General features: G+C 51.3%; 3 protein-coding genes across 3 annotated transcripts; all 3 read left to right on the top strand.

Annotated features, from left to right (window-relative positions):
• Position 1: 1 nt before the first annotated feature.
• Positions 2 to 1,937, top strand: Spx (Spliceosomal protein on the X). The gene is made up of 4 exons (XM_078196911.1): positions 2 to 247; positions 468 to 551; positions 628 to 902; positions 972 to 1,937. Exons 1-4 carry the CDS (start codon positions 214 to 216, stop codon positions 1,818 to 1,820), a joined length of 1,242 nt encoding a protein of 413 aa, XP_078053037.1. The 5' UTR covers positions 2 to 213; the 3' UTR covers positions 1,821 to 1,937.
• Positions 1,938 to 2,198: 261 nt separating this feature from the next.
• Positions 2,199 to 5,370, top strand: LOC144478865 (uncharacterized). Its single transcript, XM_078197208.1, has 4 exons — positions 2,199 to 2,411; positions 2,498 to 2,867; positions 3,269 to 3,482; positions 3,834 to 5,370. Exons 2-4 carry the CDS (start codon positions 2,643 to 2,645, stop codon positions 3,848 to 3,850), a joined length of 456 nt encoding a protein of 151 aa, XP_078053334.1. The 5' UTR covers positions 2,199 to 2,411; positions 2,498 to 2,642; the 3' UTR covers positions 3,851 to 5,370.
• A 4,117-nt stretch (positions 5,371 to 9,487) lies between these two features.
• LOC144479036 (uncharacterized) lies at positions 9,488 to 18,270 on the top strand. Its single transcript, XM_078197506.1, has 6 exons — positions 9,488 to 9,575; positions 9,791 to 9,932; positions 11,615 to 11,844; positions 12,630 to 12,819; positions 16,065 to 16,188; positions 16,679 to 18,270. The coding sequence occupies exons 1-5, from the start codon at positions 9,488 to 9,490 to the stop codon at positions 16,105 to 16,107; spliced, it is 693 nt and encodes a 230-aa protein (XP_078053632.1). The 3' UTR covers positions 16,108 to 16,188; positions 16,679 to 18,270.
• The last annotated feature ends 924 nt before the right edge of the window (positions 18,271 to 19,194 follow it).

The raw sequence follows: 19,194 nt of genomic DNA, 5'->3' as shown, positions 1-19,194 counted from the left end.
GTAAAATCTTCTTTATTTTCAGTTTATATTAATACATGTTAAAATGAAAGCATCTTTTTACATTGGTACATTTTCTAAGTTGGTAGAAGTGGGAAATGGTTATAAGTTTTCCGAGTATTGGCAACACTGTGTTTCTAGTACCGTTATACATCCAGGGTTGCCAAAGGTTCTTATAGTACAACTTCACTGCACACGCTGTATTAATGAACAGCTATGGCAGCCGGTCCAATTGCCGAACGTAATCAAGGTAAATTTATTTGCAATGTTCTAAGAAGTTTCTTATCTTCTAATAAAATTCTAACAAATCCTTACACTTCAATATTAATTACGTTTAAATTCTGTCTGGTTATTTTTTCCAGCACAAAATAACTAAAAAATAATAGACTGTGTTAGGTTATCTGTACATAAGCACTTCGATATTCTAAAAACATTTGACTAATAACTAATTCGTTCATAAATATTTTCAGATGCCACGATATATGTTGGCGGCCTCGATGACAAAGTTACGGAATCCCTTATGTGGGAGCTATTTGTCCAGTCAGGACCAGTGGGTATGTTATTGTTTATTATTAATTTATTCGTTGTACTAAAATATTGACAAAACATTTATCTATAAATTCATTTCAGTCAATGTCCACATGCCAAAGGATAGGGTGACCCAAATGCATCAAGGATATGGGTTTGTTGAGTTCATGGGTGAGGAGGATGCAGACTATGCAATTAAAATAATGAACATGATCAAACTCTACGGGAAACCAATCAGAGTCAACAAAGCAAGTGCTCATCAAAAGAATTTGGATGTGGGAGCCAATATATTTATTGGTAATCTTGACCCAGAGGTGGATGAAAAATTGTTATACGACACATTCAGTGCATTTGGAGTAATTCTACAAACGCCAAAGGTAAACCATCCCGAAACCTTTGTTATCCAAGTATCAAAAATCCACCACTAAATCTAATTCTTATTTCAGATAATGAGAGATCCAGAGACTGGAAACTCAAAGGGTTTCGCATTTATTAACTTTGCCTCCTTTGATGCATCGGATGCCAGCATAGAGGCGATGAATGGCCAATACCTGTGCAACAGACCCATCTCTGTATCATATGCATTCAAACGCGATGCAAAGGGCGAAAGACACGGTAGCGCTGCCGAGCGATTACTGGCAGCACAGAATCCGTTGAGTCAAGCCGACAGGCCGCATCAACTTTTCGCGGATGCGCCCCCTCTGGCGCCACCTCCGATGCCGAATTCCAGCGCGGCGGCTCATCAGCAGAGCCATCATCCTCAGCATCACGTAATGCATCACGGAATGGTCGTCCCACCCCCGCCACCTCCATCTACCCCAGGACCCCCGATGGGACACCCTCCACCTCCTCCAGTACCACCACCGCCGTCCAGTGGTTTTCCTCCAGCAAACATTCCTCCGCCTCCTCTGCCCCCCATGTCGATGACAGCCCATCCTCCGTTACCTCCTGGAATGCCACCCCCGTTGCCACCGATGCCAGTCCCGACGTCGCAGTCGCAACAAGCGAACCCCAGGATGATGGCCCCTCCGCCTCCTCATTGGGGCGTCGGTGGTCCTCCTCAGGGTCAGTTCCCACCTCCTCCACCACCCTCGGCCACCGGAGCACCACCGCCCCCACAGTTCGGACAATTCCAACCACCTCCACCCAGACCACCACCTGGCTGGAGACATCCACCGCCACCTCCCGTGTCCCAGGGTGGACCTCCTCCGCCACCGCCGCCTCAGTTCCGACCTCCTTTCCCTCCCAGAGGTCCTCCGCCTCCGCCACCTCCGCACGACTCCAATCAATATTAGTTTTATTTCTCATTCGGTCAGTCCGCACCGATAACGTTGTAAATGTAATATAATTATTTCATCGTGTTCATTGTACAAACGTGCGTTTTATAGAGAATTTCTTTAATAAATTTTCTAATCGACGATCCTCTGTATTCATTGCTTAGGGCACCGTTCTTTACTTCCAGCTCTTTTTGTCATCGTTGACAAAGTAACACCGTTTTAATAGAGCAAATTAGAGGAAAGACTGACAAGGCGGTGATCCTAGAGAAATTGTATCCCGAAGTGACGTGTCCTGGAGCAGGCTCCGTTTAGAACAATTGCGCCATTTCGCGGACAAGTTTAAAACCGTGCCGCAGCTAGGCTGTTTAGCGTATCGATCGTGGCTCGCGTGTGAATAAGGACATGCTAGGCTCGTTTTATCGATTATTTCGAGCCTATCCTGTCCAGCCGGTGATAACGGCGAACGGACAAATGAGTGGCAAAACAGTTGTCCCCGAGCCCGTCGACCAGTCGAACCTGCCGGTTCTCGCTCCAGGGCGACGCCGGGCCACCGAAAAATCCGAGGGAACGTGGACCGTTCGCGCGCGTCCGCCGCATGTCGCTAACCTGGTAAGTGAGGGGAACAGGTGTCTGGGACGGTAAATTAAGCGGCGCCGGCGTCGCGATGCATTCTGAAAATAACGCGATTTTTTTAGATCGTTCGTGACTCAATGCGGTGGCTCCATCGATCCGCCGGCTCCGCGCTTCTTCACGGCGGAATCACTGGCGCGACCGTTCCCGTTCGTTCCGCAACAAATCGCTCGCCGATCGAGAGAGGCTGGACGATGCCAGGCCCGCGACATGGCGCGGCTATATTACGAGTGCAGCGTGGATTTCAGGAACTTCACCGGGGACAGCACTGAGCCGATCAAACCGTACGCCTGCACGCCGGACAAGTACTGCTTGTACTGTTGCTGCAACAACCAGTGTTGCCTCCTGGTGCAAAGACGGCCGCCACGACATTTCTGGGAAGCCTGGTACTTCTGGCTGGGCGTTGTATTACTCGCTGTGTTTATCGTGTCTTCGGTAAGCCGACCGAATGCGTTCGCCAGCGGAAAAAAGTTCGAGCACCGACCTCCTGGCGACGGTTCAGCTTCGCGACGATCGTCACTCGCTTCTTCCTTCCCTTCGCGATCATCCACATTTTCATCCGGTTTCATTTGCTAGATTTCAATCGATGAATCCACAAGTTCGCATTCTATTTTCTTTTTCACGAACTTTCTCCGATCACCAGTGTCTTCCTGGGACTATAAAATCGTAGCTGGAGAGCATCTCGTTGTCTCCGACGGGTCACCCGGTTGTCCTTCACACGCGTGTCCGTGCATGTTGTCATCAGACCCGCAGCAGCCGCAGTAGCGTTTTCGTGTAGCTGAAACAGGGCCGTTCGTTTCTCTAAGGGTGTTCTCGATTCCTTTTTTTGGGCCCAGGTGAGCAGCTACATAGTCAGTAATTGCAGACATAATATTCAAGGTGTACCACTAGCGCGCAACGCGCACGCCGCCAACAGGCAAGCCGACCGCGGCGGTCGTCCAGGAAGCAACCGGAACGAGGTATCGATAAGTATAATACCGACGTCGGAGTTTTTCCCGTCGCACAGAAAAATGTTGGTAATCGCATCCCAGCCGGCCGTCAATCACCTCAGTGAGTATCAATCATGAATGCTCGATGCTCGCACACGCGATTGGTAATCTCCAATTATAATCGGAACGGAGCATGGTCTCGCGCGATCCGCCATCGCTTACGAACATAATCGCGAGCGAATCGACTGGGGACGATGTTAACGTACGATTAATTCGCGACTAGTGCTCGTCGATTTGAAAAAATAAGAGAAAAACGAGCACCCTAATGGAACGGTCTTAGCGAAACTAGTTTGTCCGCGGCACGACGATCGCCCCCCGTCTCGCCGGCGATTAGATTCGAGGATCGCCGATGATCCGTATCCAATCACGACGCGACGATAATGAGATCCGCGCGCATTGATTTATATTGCAGCCCCTGTCGTCGCATGAAGCCGTTCCGTTTTAACCGATCGATTATGTCGCCGAAGAAGACAACGACGGAGTCAGCCGCAAGATGATCGCCCGGCATTACGCGCCGTAATGTCCTCCGAGAGACACTGGGCCGCCTCGGCCGTGCTTTGATCTAACAGGGCGCCCTCGCCGACGCGATTATGGCGCGGAGGGGGCATTAACGTTAAACGCGTCTTTTTACGCGGCCTCCCGCCCGTAATAACCGGTAACGGGTGAAACGATCCGATCGCGGCTAACAGACCGGCCAAATGAGCGACGATTTCAAACGAGATTACGTCCACGGACGCGGGAGCGCACCGCGCCGAACCCGTCGCCGACGACGCGACACTCGTCCCGGATCGCTTCCAAGAGAGGACCGAGGATGTTTATCTGAAATTCAGCATAACAAATTTGCTATAGATTGGCCGGCTCTTCTCGCGCGAAGATGTCCGGGCAGCCTTCGACGGAGCCCGAACAGTCCTTGCTCGGCCGCAGTTTGTGTAAATTGGCCCGTAAAAGCAGAATTTGCATAAACATCCACGGGCTGCTCGCGAGAGATCGCAATCTGTGTCATTACTTCGTACATAGCCGCTTCAGCACGGTTAGAGGACGCGCGGGCACCATAGGAAAAAATCCGACGAACGCACCGCTGCCGCGCGTAGCCGTTCGCAACTCGAGGACGGGATCGTAATGGGTCCAAAAGACACTTCTCATACGACCGCTGTTCGAGGCTACTGCTAATTGACCTGTTCCTCGCGTTGCGATTGTCCCGTCCGGCAAGCAGAATAATCTTGTACCTGCACGCGAACGAGCTCTTCTAGCTTCTCCTCCGCCTTAACTGTTATACGATCTTTGTTAGTTTCGATAGGCAAGCGAACGCGTTCGATGGGAACGCATAGCGCGAATGTTCGCCGTGTACGAATCGCACAGGTCGGAATTGATTAGCTCTAAGTCGTTTCGGCACCTCTGAACACACGAAGCTCTCCGGTCGGAGGTCTTCGGCTTCCATTTCGCCGAGCATGGCGCAACCGAGCCGAACGGAACTCGTTCCCGAACGGCCGCGACTCCCATTAACAATTAAGAAGACACGCTCGACGTACCCGGGGTCGGGTACCAAGAGATCGGTGGCTAATTAAAAAGGACAATCGAGGCGAACGCGGCTCGAGAGCGACGCGCCCTACTCTCTTTCTCCCTCTTCCCGTCTCCTCCACCTTCCTCCTCCTGCACAGCGATCTATTCGTCTTCCCTCTCGATCCCGCCGCTTGCCTCCCTGTCCCGAGATCGATCTTCGCGATAGCGTTAATCGCGGTGATCTTCGTGGAAGAAAGGACCACGGAGAAACCCGGATCGCGCGACAACTCTCCCGGCGATCATGCGATCCACCGCGCGACGATCGATCGAGATCGACGCGACGGATGCGACTCTGTTTGCAAAGAATCGGCGGCGAGTTCATCGTTTGATATTGTACTCCTGTCGGGGTCTTTCGACTGGAGACATTAGTTTAATTTCAATCGGTAGAAAAAGGTCGTTAACATATTTTTATTTTGTGTTTTCATTAAAAAATCAGTTGTTAAATTGCATAATCTCGGCGGTGAATTCTGATCAACATCTCGAGAAAGGACTCTGCGAGAAAACTTCTAAAAGAGCAACGCTTTGGTCACTCGCGCCATTTCTGTTGGATATAATTCGCGTTACGTATCGTTCAATTTTTATTGTATATACAGCTTTCGTTTGACACCTGTCAACACCAGCGACACGTTCGACAGACGGCAAACCAGCGGGCTAAACGAAACGAAAGCTCCGGTTGAAAGACCCCGTACTATCCATACGCGTAATTACTGGCTGTGATGATGTCAATTGGAAAATTAGACGCCGATCGCCGCGCGCCTGGCGTCAGCGGTGTAAAAGTAGCTCGTTTAGTCGATCAGTGTTTTTAATTGGACGCACGGGATTAATATGCACCGAAAAGAAACACGTTTGACATTCTCGCACCGGTGTGTGCGCGGCCGCGGCCGCCCGTTCATGTGTGTCTCTAATTAGCTTGCGTAGGACGCCGGTCGGAAAAGAAAACGGTGTCCGATTAACATATAAGATTCGCCGAACCGGCCGATCGCGCGGAAAAACCTCGAATAAAGGATCCAGGTGTTTACGCGCCACGTTTTCACCCGAGTCTCCACGGCGTTTCTTTTTATTTCCCTCGAATCCCACGCTGCAACGCGCTCGCTCGAGACGCCCATTTAGCCGGCAGCGAACGGGCCTCCAAGTTTCACACTCGAGGAACTCCAGTTCTCACGATTGAGTCGTTGATTTAATTCGCGCTAATTATGCTAACGCGGGCGGGCTTGCTGCCGCTGCGTCGTGCGCCGTCGATCCACGGCGAGCCGCATCTCACCGCAAAAAGTATATGCGCGCGGACTTTATTCCGTCGGCGTCTTGACCGGGGTGTCAGGCGTCCAGGACTGAAGCACCGACTTTTTATGAAACGATAAAACACAGTGGCACGGATGATAGATGTCAAAAGCCTCGAAATGCTTGTTCATTTTCTTTCTCCTCCGAGGAGTAAACTCTTTTGTCAGAAACTAAAATCCTGTTAATTCGGACAATTAATTCTGGAAATTCTCTCGAGAAATAGAAGTTATTTAAACAATTTGCTGATTGCAATAGCTTAGAAGATTCTGTGATTTTTATCATGTCACATACTTGTATTATTGTTCCGTTTTTCTGCGAAGCTTTGCGAAACATTTACCACTGATATCGGAGGTTTCAAGAGTTCTTCTCACGTTCTTCAAGAGAATCGTAAGAAAGTAGTGGGAAGGGGTCCGCAGAGATCCGAGTACGGCCGTGGCCGAGCGTCGCGCCGCGCGTCCGCCGGCCGGATCGGGATCGCCGCTCGATCGCGATACATTTCAATAAATTAGCCGCGTGAAAGAAATCCTTGTGCTCTCTGTAAATCTTTTTACGGCGGCCACTCGATCCGGCGCGCGCAATAAGAAGCGGTACGGGGAGCAGACTGGCGGCGACCTCGTTCGACTGTAACGAAGTGTCATTCCGATAACCCAGGCCGGCTTTTACTGTCACTCGACGGACGAACGATAAAGAAATGTGCAACCAGCGGGGCTCTGCTTAATGTTGCACGGACAGGAAAGCCGAGCGGGGAATTAAGCTCCCCGTCTGGCCTGGATGCTGAGCGTCCGCTGCCGCGGATTCCGACTGGTCGCGATTGAGACGTCCGACACGAACTGTCCACGGATTTCTTTTCGCGTAACGTCCCGGGGAGACGTTGCTCGATCGAACGGAAAAAGGGAGAAAATCGGCAGCCGTCGCGCGCGAGAGAGAGAGAGAGAGATCGTGGCCGTGGTCTCCCGTTTCGTCGGCCGACCCGTCGAAGATCGGTTACATCTGGACGGGCCGGCGTCCATCACCGAAAGATACGAACCCGCTTACAGTCTAGACGTTATTGTTCCAATAAATCGGTCGAATTTACAGGATATTCCGCGGCGACGAGGAGAAATAAAAGCCGGGGAATAACGCGGCCCGGAGAGTGTCTTTTGAGAGCGCGACGACGGGTAAAAATGTGCTCGAATAAAGTAGTAAGCGAGGCGACGAGCCACCGAGAGATCGAGTCGCGACGACGCGTATATACGTCGCGTGACGTAAATACCGCGGGAACAATCCCGCCGATTTTTCAGCGCGCTCGTCGAACGGCGTCGATCGGCGATCGTGATTTCGCGGGCGCGAGCCGATTGAAGGTGATCAAAGGCGGCGGCACCACTGCATCTGGAAGCCGTCGTCGCGCAGAAGCGTACCGCGCGAACGCGTACGCGCGGGTCCCCGTTGTTGTCTCAATAAATCGGCCGGATTTAAGAGACCTCGGCACCAGCCGCTGCGCAAAAAGACCGAAGCGTACGCCGGCGAAAGCGCGAATAAATTGCGAACACGGGCGCAGGGAATTACGGCGCGGCGGAGGAAACCGCGAGGAACGGAACGCGCGGCGTGGACGAAAGCAATTAGTCGGCCGGATAAGTCCCTAACCGCAACAACATCTGTACCAGCTACTTTTCGTAGGATGTATTCCTGGCACCAGGAAAACCAGCCACTGCCGCTCTTAAATCCGTGAACGTTGACGGCGGGTCCCCCCGCGCGCGACACTCGGATCGGTGTACAAACACGCGTGTTTCTAAGACGATTTTTCGACCTTTTCGCCGACTATTTTTACTGGAGCAAAAGAGATATTGTTTGCAGATGCTGCGCGCTGATTCCGGGCAACGGCATTCCGATCTCTGATCAGAATCGCGGTGTAAGCAGCCGTTTCGAAAGCCAATTGTTTATAATCGATCGGTTTGATCTGCGGAGGTTTGTTCAATGTTCCTTCATACAATTCGCGAATTTTAAGTTTCTGTAAAAATACGATAATTCGCAGAGAAAAATACCCTCGCTCTTTCAGCAGACCTTGGGGTATCTGATAATTAACGTTTATAACGCGCCAGGGTAAATCCGGCATTGACTTCGGAGGTTGTCCGACGAATGGAGAAATTAAAAATCCGTTTCGTGGTCGGCCGTGGGCTCCTCGTCGCGCTCCCTCGGTCCCTCCGGAGGCTCATTAAGCGTAGATGACCAGAGTCGTAATATGTTCGAGCGTTGTTCCGATGCCGGAGATACATCGTTACGAATTCCTTTCCCCGGTACTCTCGGCCGTGTCCGCCGCGCGCCCGTCCACAGAAAAGTGGACGACCTCTTCCAGAAAGAAGCTCGCTGGAGGATGCCCCATTACGCGTCGACCCGAGGCGACAAAGCTACGCGACGGAACAAATGTCACCGATGACGGAATTAAAATAGGTATAGAAGTAAATTCGTGAGTCGGTGTGTCCGTGGTTCGTCGGGCTGGAAGGGGGGGCGACCAGATCGGGAAAACGATGGGAATAGAAAGAGCGGTGGAGAGGAGCGAGAAGGACGGCGAGATCTCACCGTCTTCCAGTGGGAGGTACTAAAATTAGAGAAGCCCACGCGGACTCTGGCTGTTTCTTCTTGAAGCTTCCTTCGGGCATTTTCAAATAGTCCTTTACGCCGATAACACGCGGTGTTTTCGCGACGTCTCGGCTGTCAGTCGCCGCGACAGGCGCCGCGATTCTGTGTTTCGATCGGCCGGAGCCGAGTGTGTCTTCCACGGTTATACGGTCTCCCTGGACTACGACGGGCGAAATACTGGCGCATCCTCCCTGGCACCGACGGCTATAATAATCGGCGTGTTATCGAGAGAGCCGACCGGTGCACCACCCTGTCTCCGTGGCCAAGCCGTCGTACACCGATAGCCGATCCTTCGTCAACGAGGAGGGCACCACACGGTATCCCCTCGGGGCTGTTAATCGCGTTATCTTCATTGGGATCGCTCCTGCATTCGGTAACAGGGCCAGCCTCTCGACATGATAACGCCGACCGGCCTCTTCTGCACGCGGTCCGATCGGTACTCGGGCAGATAGCGGCCGAGGAACCTGCTCCGTGGTCCCTTATCAATGAAATTGTCCGGGGCCGCGCGAGTCCTGCTTGCCAGCGCTAAGTGATTCCTAGCCGATCCCTTTTCATTATCGAGCAGCCCTCTCGCGATTCCCGGAGCGCTCGGTTCCGGCCAAGGCACCCGGCATGCATTCCGATCGATCGACCATCGAGCCGGCAATCTGCATACATTTCCTCCTGATGCTCCTAGTTTGTCTGTCCGGCTGCGTGGAAGGTGAGTCGGCCGGTTTCAACGGCGGAAAACCGTCGACCATTCCTGTTCTCTTTTTCTTTTTTTTTCGAACGCGGTATCATCCGATCTGTACGCGACGCGACCCGATCGCGAGCCGAGATAGACTCGCTTTACGAGCCGCGCACGCGACCAAATCGAAACATAATAGCCGCGACGCACGAACATCGGAAATCTCGAAAGTCCGCTGTTGTCCGCAGGCAGGAGATGCGTGTGCACCAGCAAGGCGTGCAAGGAGGCAGGCGCCGACACCTGCAGGACCAAGTTCTCCTGCTACACCGAGCTCATACTCACCGAGGACCAGACGATCGGCGAGAACGCGACCACCAGGGGGTGCACCGAGTTCGTATACTTTACAATTATTAATTAATAATGCAGTAGAGACGAACATTTATTTTCCCAATACTTTGCTGTCCAAACGTTCCATCGCTTAATTATTTAAATACGTTATCGCTTGGTAGAGAACTCGAATGAACCAGGCTATTGCGAAAATAAATCTCCGTACAAGAGAGACTCCATTGTTTTATGGAGTCTAGGGAACGTTGGCAGTTTCGTAGTCTATTCAGTTTCTTCGGCGACTTACTCTCTCGTTGATAAATTCGGTGTGAACAGTTCCGTGGCTCACTTTATTGCTTTTTATCGGAAGCACATCAAGAACTAGTTGTCACTCCGACAGACAGAACATTTTATAGATAGCATCGTTCGTAGTAATTTGTCTTCTTGATGTTGATGGTATTCCAGAATGTCATGTAACTCTTCAAGGTACTTTTTCTATTCTGCTTCGACGTGCCATTTCTTTTTTTTAACCCAAACTCTTGTAGGATCTTATCCATGTTCCACAAAACTTGTTTCCGAGGTTTTGTTTTTTACCTGTTCGTTTTAATCGGATATACATAATCGTTCCATTTCCGAATGTCGTTTAAGTTTTGAATTGTCTCTTCGGGATCCATTTTCTTCTTTTTCGATGTGCTGTTTTTTTCCCAAGTCGAAAGTTTCGTTCGGAATTTTTATAGAATCGTTCACCGAGTCCCTCGAAACTTGTTTTCCATGGATTCGTGTTTCAACGACTCATTTCAATCAGAAACACATAAACGCTTCACCGCTGGACGTCGATATTGATCCAGAACCTCAGGTGTCGCTTCGAGGCACTTTTTCTTCCTCTCTCTTTCGTCACGACATCTTTTTTTATGATCCGAACGTCTTTCAGAATCGTCGAAATGCGAAGGAGCTCTGAGCAGCCGACGTTCCCTCCGGTTACATCGCGGCCACGCGATTCGCGCGGACATTCGAGGCGAAGCTCTATCTCGAGTGGAAAGCGACTCCCCGACCTCTAACCTTTTCCTGTTATTCGCCAATAAATTCCGTCCGGCCACGGGCGAGCCGGACTCGCCACGAAAACGATTTAATTTGCCGGTTCCCCGACGATTGACGTTCGCGCCGCCTATAAATTCACGGACGCGCGCGCTCGCCGAGCAGCAGATAACCTTGACGAGATAATCGGCAACGAAAGGTTTTCACGAATTCTTTCCAGCAGCGTGGAACGCCGCTGACGCGAGAAAGATATCGGAGTCTGTGTGGCGGTGGTGGAGGGGAGAGGGGAGAGGGAGAGGGACGCGCTCGTGTCTTCTTTTTTTGGCTGTCCTCTTTTTTTTTCCGCGGCACCGCTGCCAATTAAATTCGCGGCGTTATTATCTGGGCGGAGATAACGGAATATCAATTACCAGATTACCGTGAAGACGAGGAATCAATTTTTACGAGAGATATAAGCTGGCAAACAACACGAGTCGACCTCTTCGAGCGGTCTCGTCTCTAGCGAGAGGAGTGGGAAGCGAGATCTCTCTCTCTCTCTCTCTCTCTCTCTCTATATCTTTCTCACTCTCTATATATCTCTTTCTCTCTCTCGTTCTCTATTTCTCGTAAATCGCGCGGATCGGTTATTTATTGGAAACGGTCGGCTATCGGCGGGGTCACGGAACTTTATCGAACCGGGCCCCGGCTTTATCGGCTCGCTGCTCGTTGCATAGGGGTGCCACGCCATTGTTGTGCGAGACAAAGTCCTGGGTCAGGAGGTCGAAGCCGGCAGACAACGCGGACCGATCGCCGTCAGCAGCCTGGATCCGTATGCCCTGGCCCAGATTGAAGTGTTGCGACAGCCACGACTACTGTAACGCCGACAGCCACGTGAATCTCTCCACGTGGACCAGCGACAAAGACGGCGCCATGGACACCGCGGCCACCACTTTGGACTACACCGGTAAACGCAACCCACCCCGCCCCCCCCCCTCCTAGGCCGCAATCCTCTGATTTCGTAATCGCGCGATCTACAAGCGATCCGGAGTCGTTCAAATGCTACGAAGCTCGTCCGGATCCGAACCGACGGGTTTCGAACACGATTTTAGTGGAGTCTCGTGGAGCCGAACCCTTGCACTTGTTCGTTCGACTCGCGTCCAACATTTCCGATTATCGTTATTCATGGAAAAATGGGGGAAACGTTGGACACGACGTAACATTTGCTTCTATGAACAATTCGCTGTTCCAATTCGAATTGAGACCTTTTAACCCCTTGCGCTATGACTTCTTTTAGAACTGCGTCCATTGGCAATTTTTCGTCATTAATAATTTATTTGATGAAAGAAGAGGATTTTTTGTTTCCTGATTCTCTTTTCATTTATTTTCACTTCCAGATTTTAGTGACAGAAGATTCAAATCTTGTTTCGATTCAATGACATCGATTGGCAGTCATGTTTATTAGATTATGTACAAAATGTTCGTCACGAGTCTGACTCGTTGTTACAGTGCAAGGGGTTAAAAAATAATCGTGATTTTGAGAAATTTTGCTATTTTATATCAAATAGTATTATTCGCCATATTCCACTGTTCCATTTCAAATTACTGATAGATGATGTTTAAATTCAATCCGTCTGATGAAACTCAACGCTATCTCTTAAGTTATCGTCGCTCTAACCCGCCCAATTTTTGCATCTCCACGTCACAGATCAAACAAAGAAGTATGTCCTCAACGATGCGTTCTCTGTTCAGGCTCGTTGAACGGATTATCCTCCGATCGGAACGCAACGGGGTCAAAGCAGAGCGAGCCGGGGCTGACGTCCGGTGGCCGGGAATCGGATCAGCTTCTTCAGAGCCGCGTGAAGCCGTTGCACGTCGCCGCCCTGGTGTTGGCGATCGCGGCCCTGATATCGGTCCTGGCAGCCTGCTACGTTATTACAAGGTCTGCGAATTTTTCTTATCGCGTCCATGCCGCGCTGCTGTTCGTTCACCGATCGCGTGCGACTTTCGCCGCGGAAGGTGTCGGATCTCGCGCCACTTTTTCACCGTTTCGCGCGCCGCGCGGAAAAACAACGCCGCCGAATCGTTTCAATAAAGTCGAGAGTTTACGGCGCAGCGGCCGGCTCGGGTCTCTCCGCTGCGCACACACACACGCGCGCGCGCGCGCGCGCGCTCGTCGTTTCTGTTTTTTTGACGTACTGCCAGAAATGTTTTTCGATTCCTTTCACCCGCCGGTATTTTATAAACAAGTCCCGCCTGCCTGTTTGTTTCCACTGCGCCTCCTTCGTTCCCGTACGACCCGCTCCGTCCACCGTTCGGTGCTCGGCGATGCAAGTTTCTTCCGTCGGAAGCAATCGCCAACAATGGCTTCGTCGCGAGGATTCGATTTCACCGCGGACGCTTCTTGCGACGTCTTAAGATTTAGTTCAGCGACCGCGAATTGGATAAGATGCGGGATGAGATAGGATAATTTGAAGTCACAAGTATGCAACTATAATTCTGTCATTATGATTCGAAGAAGAAAGAGACGACTTTTATGGAATAAAATATCGAGATGTTTTTCGCGGATTTGGTGAAAACCTCGTCTAAAGAATAGAGCCATGAAACTTAGTTGTCGCATTACAACTCGGCTATCGCGTCAAATATAGGATTTCTGAAGTTTCTGTTCATAAGCGTGACTACTTAGGCATTTCAACACAGCGGAGACATAGCTCCGAATCAATACGAACCAGTGACTTTTCATTTCGGTCCCAAGCAGTCCGAGAGAACTGTTTTCTTGACCCGGGTTCCCGAGCAATTTGCATCCGTTCGATCCATGCGGAGTTCACCGGTTTAATTCGGAGCCTCGATATGGAAGTTGGTACATAATTGTAATTGCTTGGCATTGGTCGCTGGCATGGTCGGCATGCGTCGAATCGATCGCCGCGACTCACCCCGCGCGGAAATTCACGATCGAAGAGGCGAAAGAGTGCCCGGGGATTCGTTTCCGCGGATAAGGGATCCAAGGGCCGTGCCAGGAAATTCTGCCGTTCCAATAGAGCGCCGCCGGTCTCCGTCCGAGGCATGCCCTTATTAGCTCGCGTGTTTTCTCGCGTCGGTTCGCTTCGAAAGCGGAGCGTATGGAAAAACCTTGTGCTAATATTAACTCGGCGACCCGTTAACAATCACCGGTGTTCGCGTTAGCCGTGGCGAGCCACGCGGGGCCGTCGAGGACCGTCTCTAGCCGGGGCGCTTTACGGTCGATTCAGTGTCCGCGGCGTCGAAAATCGATGCCGGCCCCGTTAAATCCGAGATTATCGGCCGTAGCCGGACAACACCGGACTTGATATATCGCCGGTATTAATACATCGTACAACGAGTCCTCTTATTGCCGATCCCGATAAACGTGGCACGCGCGCCGTGTCCCGCCTTCGATATCTCTCGATGAACAATCGATCGCTGCTCCGCCGTACCACCGGGTGGAATCTAGGATCGTGACCGATTCGGCGCCATAATTCTCTACCGGGGCCCGAACCGCGCCGTCCGTTCCATGCCCTCGGGCAGGTTCGACAATCCAGGTTGAGCAACCTTTCTTTTCAATCACCGTCGTTACCAATTGATTTTCGATCGCTTGAATCTATACACGGATGCATAATCGACTCCGGTGCCACTGCCCACTCGCGACATTCCTTCTCGCAGGAGCTTCGCGTTCACGAGTGTATACACTCCTCTCGTCCCCCTCTCTTGTGCACACATCTCGCGCGAGTTTGTATTTAATGTAGCAAAGCAAATATGTATAACATCGCCGCTTCTCGCACGCTTCTTTCCCTACCTCTGTTTCTCATACTTTCTCGCCAACAATTCTCTTTCTCCTAGCTTCTCCTCTTTTGCCTCAACTAACACATTTCTGCCTCGTTGACAGATCTTTTCTAGAATTTCTTTAAGTAATTTATTTAATTTAATTATCGTTAATTGATTAATCGTTTCGTTATTAATAATTAGGTGACGGGATAATAGGACCGCAAGAAATGTCATCAGAAATATATTTCAATAATCCTCAGGAGTCCCTGCAAAAATTGAAGGAAAAAGTTTCGTCGAATTCGGAGATCCTCAAGGTTCCGCCCAGCGAAACGTTCGCGGTCGATTAGCTTCAAATTATTCCGCGATAAAGCTTAAACGGCGCCGCTTTACGACGCCAGATTAAACCAGCAAGCGCGCGTCCGTTCGCGGCGACGATGCCGACGCGTTTCGCGCGGACGCGTACCGAACACGCGTTGATATCATTTAACCGGATCCGCAACGGAGCGGCTGCCATTTCGTCGGGGGACACCGGGACCAGTTCGGAGGCTCTTTATTATCCAGGTCCGGCTGCTCGTTTTTTCCCCCGCGGTGACGACCGATTCCATCCGGTCGGACGATCGGCGACGCGGCCGGTCCGTCGCGCCGCGGCGCGCTAAAAGCGGCGCGCAACTGGCCCCGTTATCAGCCCGGCCTCTTCCGAGGGACCTCACCGAGAAGATAGCGGGGCCCGTGGGCCCACCGGGGGTCTGCCCTCTAATCTTCGGCCCCCGAACGGCTAAGTGGGTTTTCGAGTTCGGGAATGTCTCGGGGGCCCCCCGGCCCTCGTGTCCACCGTCTCGGACGCGTTGCTCTCTTTCCTCTTTCTTTATCTCGCCTCGCAGCGTGTGTTTCGACCGTCCCGTCCCTGCGTCGGGCCCCGGCGAGGAGGCGTGCGCGCGGGGGGAAGCCGCCGCGACGTTCCTTTCCCGATTTCTTCGTGTTTCACACGGCCCCGGCCTTACTAATGTGGGCGCGTGTAATGACGTTGCCTTGTCACGCGGATAACGCGGCCGGCTCTCTGAATCGGCTCCGCTCTTTATCGGTGCACCCTCCCTGCGGGAAGGTGAATTAGGATAAGAGACGGCCGCGCGTGATAAGCCGCGAGTGTACTCTCTTTTAGTCGGTGCTTATCGCGGCGTATTTTCGGCGCCACTCTACGGTGGAGTATTTGGTCTGAGAACTGGCCAAAAGTCAACGTGAAAGATCTTGCGAAAAATACACAACGAGTACACGTTTCGTATCGAAATTCTCACGAGAACATAATCGTGGAACGAAATAATTGTCAGCATCTTTTCAGGCCAAAGTACTCCACTGTGCGCCGGTAGCTAACGGTCTGTGAATTGCCTAACTTTTCTCGACGATCCGCAGGTTTCTCAAGGCGAATCCGTACACCGTGGGCAGCGTCGAGTGACCGCCACCCGTATGGTTCTCCTCCAAAGCGTACCTGGCCCAAGGCTGCACACAGCCTCGTCGTCGAGAACGGATCAAGCGGGTAAGAGCATGGACTTCTGATTTTCGCTGGACCCGAGGGGGAGGGAATCGAACGACGAGAAAAAGAGAGGGTGACAGAGCACGCCGGTGGACCGATTATTCTGACGCTTCCGGCGAGCGCATCGTCGGCGAGATAAGATAACGAGCGCACAGGCGAACTGCATTCCCGTTTTAGACCCGTTTTATATTTTATTCGCTGCTCCAGGGTCGATGCACCGGACGTGGCCGGGGGAGCACCATTTTTGTTCGTCGGTGTTATTAATCGTATTTTAGTCTTTGTACTTGGCTGCGATCTCTCGCGACCAGCAGAATGCGAATCAAAAAGATACAAAGAACGAAAGAAAGAAGAACGCAAAATTCATTTTAAAGCTGACGAAAGCTGTCACCGTTCTCTCCGACCCGACGAAAGTGCCAGCGCCCTGGAGGGCCGCAGTCGTAGATAAAAGTGATATCTCGTTTATACTGAATCGAGCGTTCCTCTGTTTGTTCAGGGTGATGGATGCACCGTGGCGAACGGATCCCACGGGACCGTCCAGTTTCGAGAGTCATCGAGCGCGTGACGGGGGCCTCGTCGAGGGACACACAGCTCCTGGCAAACAACCGTGAATCTTTTGTTTCGAGTATGAGTAACACTCGAGAGCGCGGCCGGTCGGCGAAGGTTCCGGACGCCCCGAACTGGAGATGCCTCGGTTGTCCCCGTGCAATTAGTCATCCTCGGTGGCCGTGTAACAAAAGGGGGAGGGAAATCGAACGACGAGAGAAAGGGAGGGTGACAGAGCACGCCGGTGGACTGATAATTCGGACGCTTCCGGCGAGCGCATCGTCGGCGAGATAAGATAACGAGCGCACAGTCGAACTGCATTCCCGTTTAGACCCGTTTTATATTTTATTCGTTGCTCCGGGGTCGATGTACCGGTCGTGGCCGGGGCACCATTTTGATCGTCGGTGTTATTAATCATATTTTAGTCTTTGAAGTTTAAAAAATACGAAGAACGAAAGAAATCATGGAAGTACAACGCAGCAAAATTTGTTAGCCTTATTGTTAGTCATGTTGTCGTTTTTAAATATGTAAATGCGAACATTAAACATTCTGTTGCATGTTAATCCATTCGTATTAAAAATTTATGAGGTGGTCAGAAATGCCGCTGAATATAGCCAGATCTGGTGTACAAGTGGCCGTAAACGGTGAATAATGTGTAATAATTCTGGAGTTATTTTATTACCGTATTGTAAGATAGATATTAAAACTAACGAAATTAATTAATCTATTAAAACTTGTACATTTCTCATACGATACTTTCAGGATATTTCTATCGAAATTTCTATAAATCTTTAACGTGGCCACGATCGCTAGATCTACCCCATTCGTTGCAGTATACCGACGTAGTATACTGTCATGTATAGCGCGCTTAGCTCGAGAGACAGGCTAGCGAGACACCGAGTCCACGGTCGCTGGGTTTATGGGTTCATTAATGCGTTACATGTAAAGTCGAATATACGGAACTGCGGACGGAAAAGCTGGTTGAATTGTTTCCCGATCGACACCACACCGTTCCGGCTTGCTATTTCCCCTTCGATCTCCTCGATCATACGCGACGGCCTTAGTCATGCCGGCTGGGGCCATGACAAACAATAGTCCGTTCCATTAGCTGCGCCCTGAGAACCGACCAGCCCCGGCCATAACCAGGTGCTCGCCGGGTTCTCGGGCCCGGCTCGGGCCTGTAGCCGGCTTGACCACCGCATTCGTTGCGTCCAGAGGGAATCAATCACTCAGGGGAGCGTATGGACTCGATTCGGGCCCAGATACCCGACCCTCGATCGCCGAACCACCGAATATCTCAGATAGACATCTACCGGTTGTCTAACTGGTTCATCCACGAGCCACTAACAAGACGTTTCTCTCCTTTCCGCTTCGTGCTCCTTCGTCGGACCTGCTACGGCTCCACCGTCTTCATCCTTCCTCTTCCTGCCGACGATTACTTTTCCCGTCCAATTTGTATATCTCCTCTTGTCGATCATGCTGCAAATGCGGGGTAAAACACGGAGCAGCACCCTTAATTTCAATCGTAGCGGTGTAAGGAATTTTTTACCACGGTGGAAAAACAAGTAGCGTTATTGTTCAGCGACTTGTATATTGTTTACCGAATTTATTGTTAAGATAATTTGGAGTTGAGTTAGTTCATAGAGATTTTCTAATTTATTTCACTCCTCTCACAGCGATTCATAATCGATTGATATCGCAGATGATGCTGTAGTTTTCTTCATCTACTTCGACGACGGGAATCGAGAGTCAACCAAATCCTTCCGGCACGTCTGCATCGCGTGATAGGCGTACGGTGGTCGAGCCTAGGTCTTGGTACGCCACAAGGTCGAAAATCAGTGGGATTCGCGGTTGCAGAGCTAATTCACCGGGAATTTACGACCGCGGTAATGATTTAAGACTCGTGTAAACGAGTTTTATTTCTGATCCGGACGTATTTCGACCAGCCATCGGAGGGGAGGGATTACGTGCGCGACGATTGTCGACGAGGGTCTCTCTCCTTTGTCCGCGCCGTTATCTTGCCCGCCTAATAAGAAGACATCGGCGGCGAACCGGCCCCGGGAATACCACAGCGGCGTCGTAAAATTTGATCGCTGTCGTTCTTCGGTCGTAATATCGGTAACGCGACTCCGCGGCGGAGGCATATTTCATTTGGCAAAGTGTTTGCGAACGGGCGGGTCGACTTGTGCCCGCGCGTCACACCGGATCGGATTATCCTGTACGAGGGGGGTGGCGGAACGGTCGGCCCACGGAAGGGGGTAACGATGCATTACCCCGTCGCGGGCAAGAAACAAGCAAAAATAGGATGACCGCCGTGGCGCCAACGAGTTAATAGCTAATTGGCTAATGCCCGGCTAAAAATACGCGGCGTGCCGCCGACTTTGAAACGCTCCTATTCAAAAGTTATCGGGCCACGGCTTCCACGGAACGAGATCGATGGACTCGGGTGTTTTTGCGTTTTTCGAG

The sequence above is a fragment of the Augochlora pura genome, chromosome 3 (genome assembly GCF_028453695.1).
Source record: "Augochlora pura isolate Apur16 chromosome 3, APUR_v2.2.1, whole genome shotgun sequence".
NCBI classification, from domain to species: domain Eukaryota; kingdom Metazoa; phylum Arthropoda; class Insecta; order Hymenoptera; family Halictidae; genus Augochlora; species Augochlora pura.
This window is presented reverse-complemented; position numbering and strand designations above follow the sequence as displayed.